This window comes from Nematolebias whitei, chromosome 6 (genome assembly GCF_014905685.2).
Source record: "Nematolebias whitei isolate Nwh7 chromosome 6, NemWhi1, whole genome shotgun sequence".
Taxonomy (NCBI): domain Eukaryota; kingdom Metazoa; phylum Chordata; class Actinopteri; order Cyprinodontiformes; family Rivulidae; genus Nematolebias; species Nematolebias whitei.
Genome location: NC_056503.1, coordinates 41558410 through 41573295, shown reverse-complemented (window position 1 = coordinate 41573295; position 14886 = coordinate 41558410). Strand labels below are relative to the sequence as shown.

At 38.6% G+C, this 14886-nt stretch overlaps 1 protein-coding gene across 1 annotated transcript in view; it reads left to right on the top strand.

Annotated features, from left to right (window-relative positions):
• Nucleotides 1–13686, top strand: part of cog6 (component of oligomeric golgi complex 6) — a 59873-nt gene extending 46187 nt beyond the window's left edge. Inside the window, exons 8-17 of the mRNA XM_037677887.1 lie at nt 28–156; nt 3795–3886; nt 4178–4242; nt 4342–4433; nt 4747–4864; nt 7389–7520; nt 9386–9553; nt 11260–11367; nt 13435–13488; nt 13603–13686. Coding sequence (XP_037533815.1) covers nt 28–156; nt 3795–3886; nt 4178–4242; nt 4342–4433; nt 4747–4864; nt 7389–7520; nt 9386–9553; nt 11260–11367; nt 13435–13488; nt 13603–13686 — 1042 coding nt within the window. The remainder of the gene's footprint in view (nt 1–27; nt 157–3794; nt 3887–4177; nt 4243–4341; nt 4434–4746; nt 4865–7388; nt 7521–9385; nt 9554–11259; nt 11368–13434; nt 13489–13602) is intronic.
• The last annotated feature ends 1200 nt before the right edge of the window (nt 13687–14886 follow it).

Here is a 14886-nt window from a genome sequence, read left to right as displayed (position 1 = left end):
ACGAGCTTCTCTCGCCTGTTTGTTCAGGTACACTCTGGACGAGTTTGGGACCGCACGCAGATGTGCTGTGGTTCGAGGCTTCATCGACGCCCTGACCCGTGGCGGGCCAGGAGGTACTCCACGGCCCATAGAGATGCATTCACATGACCCTCTAAGGTACATTTACAGTCCTGTTTAAACGTTTCCCCTGGAAGACAAATAAAAAAACGCCCACAAATGGTCACTTCTGGAGGATTTTGGGACAACAAACGCAGTCAGGAGAAGTAAGCCTTCAGGCAGAGAGGCTTTTCAGCAGAAAGGCTTCATATTAACTCAAACCAAGTTAAGTTTCTATATATAAACTAAACCAATTTGATGTCTAAACCTAATCAAAGTGTTAATAAAAATGCAACCATTATAGAAAATAAAGTTTAAAGGGTTAAAACTAAATTACATTCATGCATATTGTGTGTTTTGCTTGTGGTTTGAAGGGACAAACTATATGATTCAAAAAGTAATGTCATAAATAAATAGTAATATATTTTACCAGTTAAAGTGACCGAGTGCTTTACAATGACTTGTGTCCTATTAGCATAAACAGGAACCTTCAAAATGACATTTAATTATGCATATTATCTGTGAATTTACGTTTTAACTATGATTTGTGTCTTCATGTAATGTCAAACTGACATGATGTTAAAATCTCATTTTACACTGCTACTTTTCTATTTAACTAATCTGCCAGTAATCTAAAACAGATCTATTTAACATAAAGTCAAAATATTCTGAAACACTGAAAGTAAATCTTTGGGTTCGATTAAGATATTGCTGGAAATTAGCCTTTATCAACAAACAGAATTATTGTTTTAACTAGAGAAATTTAATTTCCTGCACAAATGAAGTGTGAATGCTCATTGCAGAGGAACTTGCTGGAAAAACAGCTGAAATTAGCTTAAAATAGCTGAAATTAGCAAAAGAAAATAGCTGAAAAGTCAGAAAGAACCATAAACTACAAACAGAAAGAGCTGAAATGGACAAAACAAATGTGGAATTAGCTGAAAGAGCTAAAATTAGCATGAAACTGCTAAATAGTAGCTGAAATAACTGAAACTAGCAGAAATAAGCTGAAACTAGCATAACAAGCTGAAATTAGTAGAAATAAGTTAATTAGGCTGAAAGAATTGGAAATTACCACAAAAAACTTGAATTTATCTGAAAACAGCTGAAATTAGCTAAACAAAGGACCTAAAAGGTAGCTGAAAAGGTAGAATAAGCTTAAGTTAGTAGAAGAACGCAGAAAGAAAACAAGTTTGCCCAGTTAGACTGAAGGAATCAGATGTGAGCACAAAAAAGGGGAAATTTTCTGGAAAAAAAAGCTGAAATTAACAAAAAAGCAACAACTGAAAAGTACCGGTAGCTAAAAATGCAGAAAGAAGTTTTAAATTTAATAGAATGAAGTGGAGAGAGCACATTTTTGTTGAATTAGTCTAAAAAAAAAGTTTAAATGAATGCAAAAAATGTGGAATTAGCTGGAAATGCTAGAATTAGCATAACAACAGCTAAATAGTAGCTGAAATGGTAGAAAAAGCTGAAACTTGCAGAAATAATCTGAAACTGAAATGAGAGAAATGAGTAAGAAACACAAAAATGTAGTTGGCAGAAAGAATCTGAAAGGAGCACAAAACAGCTTAACAGCTGAAATGAGCTGATTTATTTTTTATTTTTTTATTTTGCACAAGGAAGCTGAAAGAAGCTGAACCAGACCAAAATGTGAAAGGAGCAGTAAAAGGTTGTAAACACATCTAAAGATTTGAAGGCTGTAAAATGAGCTCAATTCATTTTCTATGAGAGAAAAAAAAAAGCAGAAAAGGCTAAATATTTCAAAAAGCTAAAGCTGCACCAATACAAAAGTCACAACAGGGTTGTCCTGAAAGAGCTGAACGTTTTGATTTATGATTTGTTGAAATAACTTGAAAACTGCGGGATGAGAATCACCGCAAAAAATGTACGGAAGAAAAATGAATCACAATAGTGCGAATGCTTCATAATTATTCACACAATTAGGCAGATCGTTTGCATGCCAAATTGTTTCCACTGCATGTAAAAATAGTTGCTATGGTTACTAAAGTACAAGTTAATCAGATTAAAGTCCAAACTGGTCAGCGTTGAGGTTACAAAGTTACTGAGTCTGCTTGTTTCCTCTCACACCTTATCCTCTTCTTTCTGTGCCCAGGAGCCAAAACAGGTGATTTTTTTCTCAGAATACCAGCTCTGTGTGGAACACCAAATCACCTTTACGGTTCTGAGAACACCAAATTCTTTCTCACCCACCTGTGTCCTCACACTCACAGAGATACACTTTACCAAACATAAATCTGCTCTGGAGGGTCAGCCTTGAAAACATGCGCCCATTTTGCTGACGGTCGTTATTCTTATTCCCAAGTTTAAAACTGTCCTGAGGTGCACAGTCACTGATGAACCACAGCTGAAGTTTAAATGTGTTTAAAGAAAGGACATCTGAAGAAATTAAATAGTTTTTTACTGTGTTGAGCAAAGACGACGGATGCGGTGAAGCGTTTTTATTCAAATGCGTCGTTGCAACTTTACAAACTCCAGGCGTTAACTTTAATTTAGTTTGTCATGGCCAATGAAAACACAAGGAAGCATCTACGTCCCTGTTACATGATTAGAGACTAAAACTAAAGTATTTTTGTCATTGCCACTGCTTCACTAATGAAGCCTCACAGTCAAACTTGAATGTTAAATAGTTCTCAGGTAAAATTATTTGGAAACTTTTAAAAGCCTTTCTTCAGGCTTGAAACACGTGTACAGTAGTCCCTCGCTACTTCGCGGTTCGTTTTCCGTAAACTCGCTCTATCGTGGTTTTTCAAAAATAATATTGACACAAAATTGGCAGATTGATGGATGGGCCGCACGATCGGCATGGAATTTTTATTTAAAATAAATTATTTTAAATTATTTAGCACCTGTGTGCAGCCCAAGCTGCAGGAGAAGCTTCCTCCTGCAGCTGATCAGCTCTGCATTAGAGAAGTGGGCGTGGCCAAGAGCTGAAATCATGAGATTCTGTGCTCTTTTACAGCGTTTAGAGTTTAGAAACATTGTTTAGAATATTGCAAGAGTGTGGGAAGGGTTGAAAACACCTATATATATATATATATATGTGTGTATATAAATACTTAAATAAAAACCTTACTACTTGTACTGCTATTCCTACTTTGCGGTTATTCACTTGTCGCGGGGCTTCAAGGTACGGATCCCCCGCGATAACCGAGGGACTGTTACATTGTAAACTATGCAAATGAAATGGCGTACACAATTGTGAAAAATAAACAACTTGTATTATAAAGAAAACAAGAACACTTGATTGTTTTGTTTATATTTTTATTTGTGTGTATTTGTGTGTCATCTACAGCATGGAATAGGAAAAAAGCAGATTTGTTCTTGTTAGGACTTATAACGAACGGCACACAGTTTAATCTTTTCAAAGGCTTTTAGCGCAGCCTTTTTCACATGACGAATTGATATGGATGATGTTTAACAGCTCCGGTGTTACATACCACACCTGTAGGGGGAGCCCAAGAGCAAAGTTACTGCCTGACTTGTGATGGTTGTGATTATTTCCATCATGTAACAACAAACCTTACTTTGCAGTTGACATGTTTTGCTTTTTATGTGACATTTCAGTTTACTTGACTTTAAATGTTTATATATTTCCTTTGTTGGTTTTATGGGTTGCTCACACACCACTTTGGTCAAAGTTGGTTTGATTAGATTGTTTTTTCTTCTTCTCTCAGGTATGTTGGCGACATGCTGGCCTGGCTGCACCAAGCGACCGCCTCAGAGAAAGAGCATCTAGAAGCTCTGCTGAAACAAGTCATTCTACAAAGTACGACACGTTGCACAGAGCATCAAGTAAAAAACAGGAAACGTGGAAGGAATCTGCATTTCTAAGCAGGGATAGTTTGATTATTTTATAAAAAGTTTAAATAATAACACTATTTCTAATTGCCTGAGAATTAATTTTACCTTAATTTATGCACAAATAATTTCTCACAGCCCCCCCCCCCCCCCCCCCCATCAGTTCTGCATTTTTATATTTAATAGTTTTATAACAGTTAATGGGTCTGTCCTTATATGGCTCTGATTAAAATAGTGTGTGACCTTCGTTCTGTTTTAGGTGTGGAGGAGAACATGCAAGAAGTGGTGGGACACATCACAGAGGGAGTCTGCAGGCCGCTGAAAGTGGGCAACCAATTCACTTTTAAATGACTGACTCGTTTACTGTGTTCCTCCCAAGTTTTACTCCCTGACTCACCTCTTCGCTATCGATCCGCTCCTCAGGTGCGGATAGAACAAGTCATCGTGGCCGAACCGGGCGCAGTTCTGCTTTACAAGCTGTCAAACCTGCTAAAGTTCTACCACCACACTATCAGGTAGTTCAACGTGTGCTTTAGGAACAGACACAGCAGCAAGACTTCTATCTAATGTGGCAGTTTTTCAAGAAATTAACCAAACTAAAGGCCAAAACAAATATTTTTATAGACTACCTTCTGTTTTTTTTATTTAAAATAAGTTGTCACGTTTGTGTTTTGCTATACTCTCTGAATAACACAAATTATCCAATGATGTAACCTAAATATCTTAATGCACATGATGATTTTTTGGGGGGTGAGTTGTAATAATATTTCAAACAAATAAGTTGCTGTGTGAATTCTGTCTAATAGTTTTCTAATAATCTTCCTTCAGCTCCATCATTGGAACCAGTGTTGCCTCTTTGCTCATCACTATAGAGGAAATGCACCTCCTGAGTAAAAAGATGTTCTTCAACAGCCTGAGTCTCCACGCGAGCAGACTCATGGATAAGGTGACGGACAAGTATTTTTATTGTGTGAATGCTTTTAAGTGTTCACACAATTGTTTTCCTGTTTATATTTATTATTCCGACTTCGATCCCTATTCCGTACGCTTTTTGTTGCGATTCTCGTCCCGCAGTTTTTAAGCTATTTCAGCGATTTAGGTATCAAAACAACAAAGTCCATGCTCAATAATCCAGGTATAAAATCCAACATTTTTCAGTCAGGTCATCTGGACAGTTTCTTTTTTTTTTTGTGCTGAAACGTTTCGCCTTTGATCCGGAAGGCTTCATCAGTCAAGGAAACACACAACAAAACTGATTATTCCTCCAACAGCTTACTCCAAAGTGGAACAAACCAGTTCTGCTTGTGCTAAGATGGTCTCTTTGGTACGCCCCTCCTCCATTGCCGGCCCTCTTCCTTGTTGACAGTCTTGTCAAACTGGTTGAAAACAACAAAGTATCAAAACGTTTACTTTCAGGAGAAGGATGCCGACTTTTGGTGTTTGTGAAACTTTAGCCTTTTGAAATATTTAGCCTTTTCTGCCACTTTTTTCCACATAGAAAATGAATTGAGCTCATTTTACCTCCTTCAAATCTTTAGATCTGTTTACAACCTTTTACTGCTCCTTTCACATTTTGTTCTGGTTCAGCTTCTTTCAGCTTCCTTGTGCAAATTTAAACTTTTTTTCAGCTACTTTCAGATAATTTCAGCTGTTTTGTGCTCCTTTTAATTTATTTCTGTCAACTATAACATTTTTGTGCTTCTTCTAATTTCTGTCTGCTGATTTCAGCTTGTTATGCTCCTTTCAGCTAATTTCTACAAGTTTCAGATAATTTCTGCTATTTCATCTACTATTTAGCTGTTTTTATGCTACTTTTAGCTTTTCCAGCTAATTCCACATTTTTTGTACTCATTTAAACTTTTTTCAGCCTAATTCAGAAAAAAATGTGCTCTCCACTTCATTCTTGTAATTTCAGCTTCTTTCTGCCTTTTAGCTACTTTTCTGATGTTTTTTTGCTAATTTCAGCTTTTTTCAAATAATTTCCATTTTTGTGCTCATTTCTGCTTCTTTCAACCTAACTGCGCAAACATGTTCTTTCTGCTTTCTTCTGATCATTTAAGCTTAATCTAACTTTTTAGATTTTTTTTTTTAGCTAATTATAGCTGCTTTCAGATAAATTCAAGTTTTTTGTAATAATTTCTGCTACTTTCAGCCTAATTAACCTCTTTATGGTAATTTCTGCTTGTTATGCTCCTTTCAGCTTTTTCTGCTATTTCAGCTATTTTATGTTACGAGTGCTTAGTGTATATTTAGTTGATGTTTTTCTTAGTTCATATCTTAGATGTTGTTACTGTTTTTCTTATGCATTTTATTGTTGGATGTAACTGGGACCTTGTGTACATAATTTCGCTCCACCACATGTACCACATGAGGTGCGAATGACAATAAAGAAACTCTGACTCTGATTAAGCTTTTTCCTGCCTTTTCAGCTTCTTTTCAGTTATTTATTGCTAATTTCATTTATTTTTTTTAGCTAATTTCATATTTTTTGTGCTCATTTCTTCTTATTTAAACCTAATTCAGCAAATATGTGTTCTTTCTGTTTTCTTCTTCCAAGTTAGGCTTGTTCTTCCATTTCAGCATGTTTTTTTTATAATTTCAGCTGTTCCTCAGCAATAAGCATTCACGCTGCATTTTTGCAGGAAATGCAATTCCTCTAGTTTGATTTATGTCAACTTATGTAGACATTAGAAAGCGACTGCTATGTAAACACCTTTAACTCCAAAAAGAGATAAAAGAAGCAGCTTTGTTGTTCAAGCAGAGACAGTTTGCACCGATTTTTTATTTTTATTTTTTCATAAAAAGCATAAATCGGTCGTGTAGTGAAGATTAGTGTGGCTCCCTGTGGACACACTCTGTGTATTTCAGCTCTTTGTCTGAAACCTTCAAAGTCAACAAGGCTATTTCTGAAACACTTGTGCTTGTAAACAGTTACAGCCTCCTGGCCACAGCAGCTAAACGGTGCTAGCTGCCAAGAAACTCTTTACTTGTTGCTGTTTAGTTAAATTGGCATCCAAATATACCTTAGCACGGGCACGAGCTCTTCCAGATTACGCGGTGACTGTGTGCTGATCGATAGCAGTTACAAGAATTATCTCTGCAGCTTGCTGTTAATCAAATTGGATGCCCTCAGGGTTTTGGTGTCAATTCCAGCTAATGCCAGGAACACAGCCTTTTCATAATTCGCGCTATTAGGTGCACTAAGGTGGCCTTGCTCAGTTCTGCACTGTGCGCAGAGTTCGATGAAATCACAACCCTCTTCATTAGAAAAGCTCTTCAACCTGATGCTCAGATGTATACTTGTGTAAAATGCTGCTCTTTGGGCTTGTTTCTTGCTTTAATTCTGTTATAAGGAGTTAGTTTAATTGTGACTTTAGAGCCTACATTCAAGTAAATGTGTAAAGATTTTTTTTCCTCCTTGTTTGTGTCCTGTCCTCTGCTTCAACTGCTGGTTCTGTGTGTCTGAGCAGGTGGAGCTGCCTCCTCCAGACCTTGGACCAACAACATCCCTCAATCAGACGCTCTCCCTCCTCAGGGAGGTGCTGGCCTCCCATGACTCCTCTGTGGTTCCTCTTGATGCTCGCCAGGCTGATTTTGCTCAGGTAAAAATGCATTTCTGCAACAGGAGTAGGCTTAGAAAAGTAGACAAACTAACCTGCCTTTGCCAGCGTTCGAATCTGAACTTATTAAAATTTCAATGTGCTGCATTGTCACTGATCAATTGGCAAAAAATGCTGTGTTTTTTTCATTTATGTTGAATCGCACAAAATAAAAAGGTGTTTTAATGGCCTCAAAGTGAGCATTTTACATCCAAAGAATAAATGCATGCATTAATTGAATTCAGTTTGTTTATATAGCGCCAAATCAAAACAGAAGTCATCCCAGGGCACTGAACAGAAACATTCACATACATATAAAATCAGTTAATAACGTTATTTATCTGAGGAGCAGACTGCTTTGAGTTTTCACTTCATCGCAGTCTCAAACAAGCACAGAGGCAACAGTGGGAAGGAAAAACTCCCTCATGAGGAAGAAACCTCCAGCAGAACCATGCTCAGGACAAACGGCCATCTGCTTCGAACAGTTGGGTTTGAGAGGACAGGAAGGAGCAAACGTGCACAATGACAGGTCCAGGATGGAGGCCGTCAGGTTTTCTCTAGGAGGAAAGACAAAAAGACAGAAATCACAAGTTAAGAAAGAATAATTACAAATACAAACTATTCATTTGTATGAATTTATAACTGTTCTTTTGATGAAATCAAGTCAATTTGTTCTCCAGTAGTCTAAGGTTATAGCAGCATAGGATAAGGAATAGGTCAGGAAACCATTCCAACTAACTATAGGATTTATCAAAAAGGAAAGTCTTAAAACTGGACAATGTGTCAGCCTCATGGACAGAAACTGGAAGTTGGTTCCACAAGAGAGGAGCCTGATAACTGGAAGATCTTCCTCCCATTCTGCTTTTGGAAACTCTAGGAACCACAAGTAAGCCTGGAGTCTGAGAGCAAAGGGTTCTGTTCTGAAGTGTTCTTCAGCCCGCACCTTTCGGTCTTCGGTGTTGAACTTCCTAAAGACCTGGTTTAAAACTCGGGGTGACCTATCCTTTTAGGCTGTAACCCCCAGACTGTGGAATGTCCTGCCCTGTCTTTTCCTGTTGCGTCTCTGCTGATTCCTTTAAAAAAGTATCTTAAGACATTTTTATTCAGACAAGCTTTTAGTTAAATGTTTTACTTTCTGTTTTTATCAGCTGTTCTTATTGTTTTGTTTTATTTTAAGCCTCTGTAAAGCACTTTGTGGTTTCATCTATGAAAAGTGCTATATAAATAAAGGTTACTTACTTCTGTTGGGAAAATATAAAATACGGAACAATAAGATCTGTAGGATGGAGCTAGGTTGTTGAGAGCTTTGTAGGTTAGAAGCAAGATTTTGAATTCTAGTCTGAATTTGACAGGGAGCCAATGGAGAGAAGCTAAAACTGGAGAAATATGATGTCTCCTACCAACTCCCATTAAGATTCTGGCAGACTTTTTAAAAAGGTTTTTGAACAACCAGATCAATGTTAAATTTCTCCGTCCTCGTGACAGATTTCCATCATCTGTAAAAATGAGGAGGGGGAAGAAAAAGTGTTTTGTTGTGGTCTTGTTTAAGCCTTCCAATCTAAAGATGCAGAAATTGAACTGATGCTGCTTTCAACCAGAAAAGTGAACCAGACCCACAGTTTGACCCGATCAGAGCAGCTCTGAACACAAGTTGTAGAAAAAATTTCTGTCAATTATTTTTTTGTTGTTTTAATCAATCATAAATGGCGTGTTCCTCCTTTTATGCCTCTCCGTGTTGTTAGCAGTGTAGAAATGGTAACCGTTCTTTTGTTGTTTTGTGAGCTTTCTGCATTTTTGATGCTTGAAAAGGAAGACTGAAGTGTTTGTTCTAGATGTTGCTCCATCCTATACCATTCTGTATCTCCTAGGTTCTCTCTTGTATCCTGGATCCCCTCCTACAGTTGTGTACTGTGTCAGCCAGTAACCTCGGCACAGCGGACATGGCTACCTACATGGTCAACTCGCTGTATGTCATGAAAACCACTCTGGCTCTCTTTGAGTTCACCGACAAGAGGCTTGAGATGTTGGAGTTCCAGGTTTGCTTTGCCATTTAATACACGTACTGCAGTTCTGAAGAAGTTGGGACGTTGTGTAAAATGTAAACAAAATTATGCAATCTTTTGTTTATATGTTATTCACATTAGAACATAGTAAAGATATCAAATGTGTAAACAAAGAAAATGTACCATGGGGGAGCGGTGGTGCAGAGGTTATAGAAGTCGAGTCTGTGATCGGGAGGTCAAGGTTCAAATGCCCAGACCGACAACAAAAATTTGAGTGGGACGACCACGCACCCACACCTGACTCCACCCACGTATGACCCCTGCTTTGGGTCCTTGAGCAAGGCTCTCAACCTGTTAAGGCCTTTTTTCTGGTCAGACAAATCAAAATTTAACATTTTTAAACACATGGATGCCACTTTTCATACTATAAAGAAGAGGGACCATCTGACCTCTATCAGTGCACAGTTTAAAAGCCTGCCTCGCTGATGGTATGGGGTTGCATTAGTGTCTGTGACTTGAGCAGCTTGCACATCTGGAAAGGTACCATCAAGACAACATCCTTTTCAGAGAAGACTTTGCATTTTCCAGTAAGACCGTTGTAAACCACTGACTGCATCATTACAACAGCACGGCTTCACAGTAGACGAGTCCAGATGCTGAACGGTCCTGCCTGCAGTCCAGATTTCTCACCAGTCGAAAACATTTGGTGAATCATGAGATGAAAAGTCTGGCAAAAAAGACCCAGGACTGTTGAACAGTTAGAATCGTACATCAGACCAGAATAGGCCAACAATGTCCTCCAGAAACCGATGGTCTCAGTTTCGAGCTGTTTACAGACTGTTGTTAAAATAAAAAAGGATTCATGACAGTAGCAAGCATGGCTCCGCGTCAGCTCTGTTTTGGGATGTGTTGCCATCATCAAATTCAAAATGGCACTATTTTGTGTCAAATGTTTTTTTTTTTTTTTCTTAGCTTCAACATTTGATATGTTTTCTAGGTTCCATTGTAAACATATCATCTGCATCATCACATTTGTACCAGCGAGCCACTTAATGTTTTGATCTCCCCAGCTCTGTGGTCACAAATCCAGATCAAAGGTTATTCAAGGTCTTTGCTGCTGTACAATAGTTGGTTCAGGGGTTCTCAAACTTTTTGGGTTCAGGGACCCCTCACGGGAGGAAAAGTTTCAGGGAACCCCACATAACCTTATTAAATAATTTTCTTCAATTTGTCTCTTTAATACAATGGAAACAAAGGTGGCGGATCATAGTGATGAAGGCAGACGGGAAGTCCACAAAGAGCATACGGACGTAGGAGTCTTTCTGCTCCAGGTGGTTAATATAATGTTGAAATGAATGATCCATCTCGTCGTAGTGAAACGGGACTAGATGAACCCTGTTCTCCTCTGATGGCTCAGCTTGCAGTCACGTCTCTACGTCTATTGTTCATTAAAGAAAAGTTAATCATTCTTGTCTCTTTCATTAGAATCCACAGCTGAAATCTTTTACTAAAAAGATTTAATTTACCGTCTCATGAAAGGGTGTGCGTCATGTATTGTTGTTGGTGCTCGACTACGCCAACCATCCCTTTTATTTTTGGCACATCTTTTGTTAATAGAGCACCACAAGAGCCCTTCTGGAAGTTTCATTATCAGTAGTCCTGTAATTCTCCATTAAGCGTAAGGGCCACTGGTTCACAATGCATGGAATCAATCAATTCCCCTCTCCTGTATTTTTCAGATCGAGGCTCATCTGGATACGCTGATCAACGAGCAGGCGTCCTACGTGCTGACCAGAGCTGGACTGAGTTATATCTACAACTGTGTGCAGCAGCACAGCACAGAACAGGTCTCGCATATGTGTCCACTTTCCAGCTCAAATATTTCCATTTCAGACCCTCTAATGGACCTTTTTATAAATTATACAAACCCTGGCGTATTGTTTACAGTATCTCACAGTTCTTTGGAAGTGTTTATAGGCTTTACTATTGCCATGGTTACCACATCACCTGCGTCTTTGTTGGAACATAATAGCATTTTTATCAGATTTACAGATGAGAAAAGGAGAGGGAAAGACAGATTGTGTCATGTTCTATTAAAATATATTGGCTTCACCAGAGGCGTCTTGTGTAGATAAGAGAGTCAATGTGTCCCAGAGCTTTTTTTTAAATTTTACACACTTTGTCTCCAAGCTGGCGGAAACTCATAGTTGTGGTTAAGCCAGCAAATCTTGACTTTGGGTCGTGTAAGGACACACCACACCCTGTTCCTGCTGCTGCAGCTCAGTGCTACGCTCAGTGACAAACTCTTTTGCAGACGTCTCTACATGGGTGGTATGAGTTAGATTTTTTTTTTTGTTTCTTTTTAAAGGTTGTGTATATGAATGCCTAGCCTCGACAGCTGACTAAATCCCAGATGTCTGCAAGTGACATGAATCCCAACGTTTCTGTTCTAATTTAAAGGTTTATTGTCACTATGTATGTTGGATGAATCCATGATACGTAAAGTGAACGAGTTGTAAACAAAACGGGGGTGTGCTTTTTATTGGATCTTATAGTCAGCAGATGAGTTTATGGCTCGGTGTGTTTGTTATAGTGCCTATAACCCTAAAAAGCCTCTTTAGGTGCTGCTCCACCGCTTTGAACCTTGTACTTTCTTTTATTTGCTAGTTTTAATGCTGGCAATTTAAGCATTTCAGCTTGACCTAATGTAACCATTTTGGAAGGTGAGTGATTGTTAATTACCTTAAAAGTACCTCATGTTGTTTACACAGTGTCACACACTTATTTACTATTGTCAAGTTCACATTTTGAAAAGACATTTTCACTTACTGACAAGTTAAAGGCCTAGCATTCCTTTAAGCCGCGCACATATGCCAAACTCAAGAGCCGCGGACCAAATCTGGTCCCCCAAGATCGTAATTTAAATGTAAAATATTGTATCTCCTCATTTTGTCTTTTAAAAAAACTGATAAATACAACATTTAGTGTTGATGTCTCTTGCCAGCTGGCTAACTTTGAAGCCAGAAAGACGGCTGGATCATTCTATCGTTACTGATTCTGATGAGCAACAGAACGTCAAATGAGACGGATCAAACTCTTGTTCATGAACCTGCAACCACGAAAACATATCAGGTATCTGACTGAAGTTAAGGTATCAGCTGAAAGTGCTCCGTGGCTCGGACAAAGTTTTTAAATTTTGGCTCCTTTTGGTAAATGAGAATGTAAATTGCTCACTGCTAGAGATTTAAACTTGAATTTAAGTTAAATCTAAAGTTATACCCAATTTAGTCGAAATGTACAAAAACGTAAAGCACAGTTTAATATGATATTGTGTGAGATGCGTTAGCACTCAACGAATGGTGTCAGGATGACTCTCAGCCACTACCACACCAAATGTAGCTCAATTTCTGTTAAACTGACTTGTTTTTAACGGTGATTAGCTGTGATGGCTGTCTTGATTTGGGGGTGACTCCACATTTTAATCTGATGTCAATGCACATCCAAAGATGACTCTTTTGAGAGTTTGATCAAAAGTCATCCAATGGTTTATGTGATATTTCGCTAACAGACATGGTTGTTGCTAGTGATTGCAGCAGATTATTGCACAGCATGTGTTGAGAATAACGTTCAGCCACTACCACTAAACTTTAGCGTAATATCTGTAAAACTGTCTGGATTAGGGCCATTATTGTGATTCTAACGTCAGTTGGATGTGGCGGCCATCTTGAATTGGTTTGTCTCCAGATGTTAATCAGTTGATCAGACAATCTCAGCCACCTGTTTTTTTTATTTTTTTATTTAATTTAATTTTATTTTTTGTTTGTTATCTCTATTTGAGATTCAGCTTGTTTCTTTGGAATCACCTTGTCCTTAACATGAACTGTAAGATGAACTTGTTTTGTTTTTTCCTCCAGGGCCCTTTGTCCCTCCTCCCCAGTATGGACAATTCTTCTGTGAAAGCAGCAATGGTGAGTTCCCGACACGAACCAGGAAAGCAGATTTATCTGCAGGTGTCTCGTCAACATTCACAATAATAATAATGGTCAATAATCACAAGCTTTTGTCTGTCTGTGAAACATTAGGTCCAGTTTGACCGGTACTTGTCATCACCGGACACGTTTGTGATGCCGCAGCTCAACTTCCTGCTAAGTGCAGCCGTCAAGTGAGTCCACCGTGTTCGCTGGTCTCTGTTCTCATCAGCAAAGCCCTGCGCGGAACAATAAGACGTCATTTGAAATGTTTACCTCATCTTGTGGTGCAGTGACCGGCAGAAGAGCGTGTTCAGGGCTAAAAATAGAACGCGCACCTTTGCCTAAAAGTAGTCAACATTCATTACTTTTTGAGCTTTATTGCGATCATTATGGCATCCTGAACAAAGCACTCAACTAATTCACATGGAGTTTGGATGCTAAATTGCTAAATCCACCAACACATGGAGCGAGCGGTCAACAGGACTGGCTGTATTTGTCCCACTGATCAGAAAACGCACATGCTTTTAGCTCAGTCTGGCCGCTGCGTTGGAGGGTTCTTTCTATGAGTTATGCTTACGAGAAAGTGCAGCAGGCTTGAGAAGCACTTTGTACCTCAGGTTAATGTTCTCTATTAATGGACATGGGGGAGCTGATGGGCAGGACGCCATTAATTAGCTTCTGGTCCATTTCTCACTCAGACTGGTTGCCTGAAATCATTCATCCTCTCTCTATCCTGCTATCTCTCACATCTGTTTCTCCGCTCACCTAAATACACAAAAACACATCTGAAAACACTCCTGGAGCTCACAAATAAAGGTAATGCAATGTTCTTTTTTTTCCTCCCTTCATTCCACATTTGTGTTACTGTGGAATAAGGTGTTATACACTCTACTGTGGTGCCGTGCTCTCTCCGGGTCAATTAAAAAATGGATTCTCAAGAGCCAGAGAGGAATACAACCGAGTCGCTCCCATTGAGTTCTCAAGTCCTCTCACTGGGCTCTTCAGCCCGACTGTTACATCCACAGTAATGTTCTTCTTCTTCTGCATAAATGATGTTCTACGTGTTTAAAGGGTAGTGGTCTTCAATTAAAACCCTGCAAGGGCTGCCTAATAAGGTGTGTGTGTGTGTGTAATATGTAATATGTTCTGTTTTTAGTGATGGCCATGAAAGTTTTCTACACAACAGAAACATCTTTTCAGGTCTTTACCTTTGTGGGTTTTCACAGAGGGGAAACTGCAGCTAGACATAGGAATTACTTTGAAACTTTTTCATATTTATGCTGAATAATTTTAATTTAATAACTGCAGTGCAAACGAATTACCATAAAATAAAAAAATGTGCACAAGTTAAAAAAAACAATATATATACAGTGTACATAGTGTGTGTATATATAT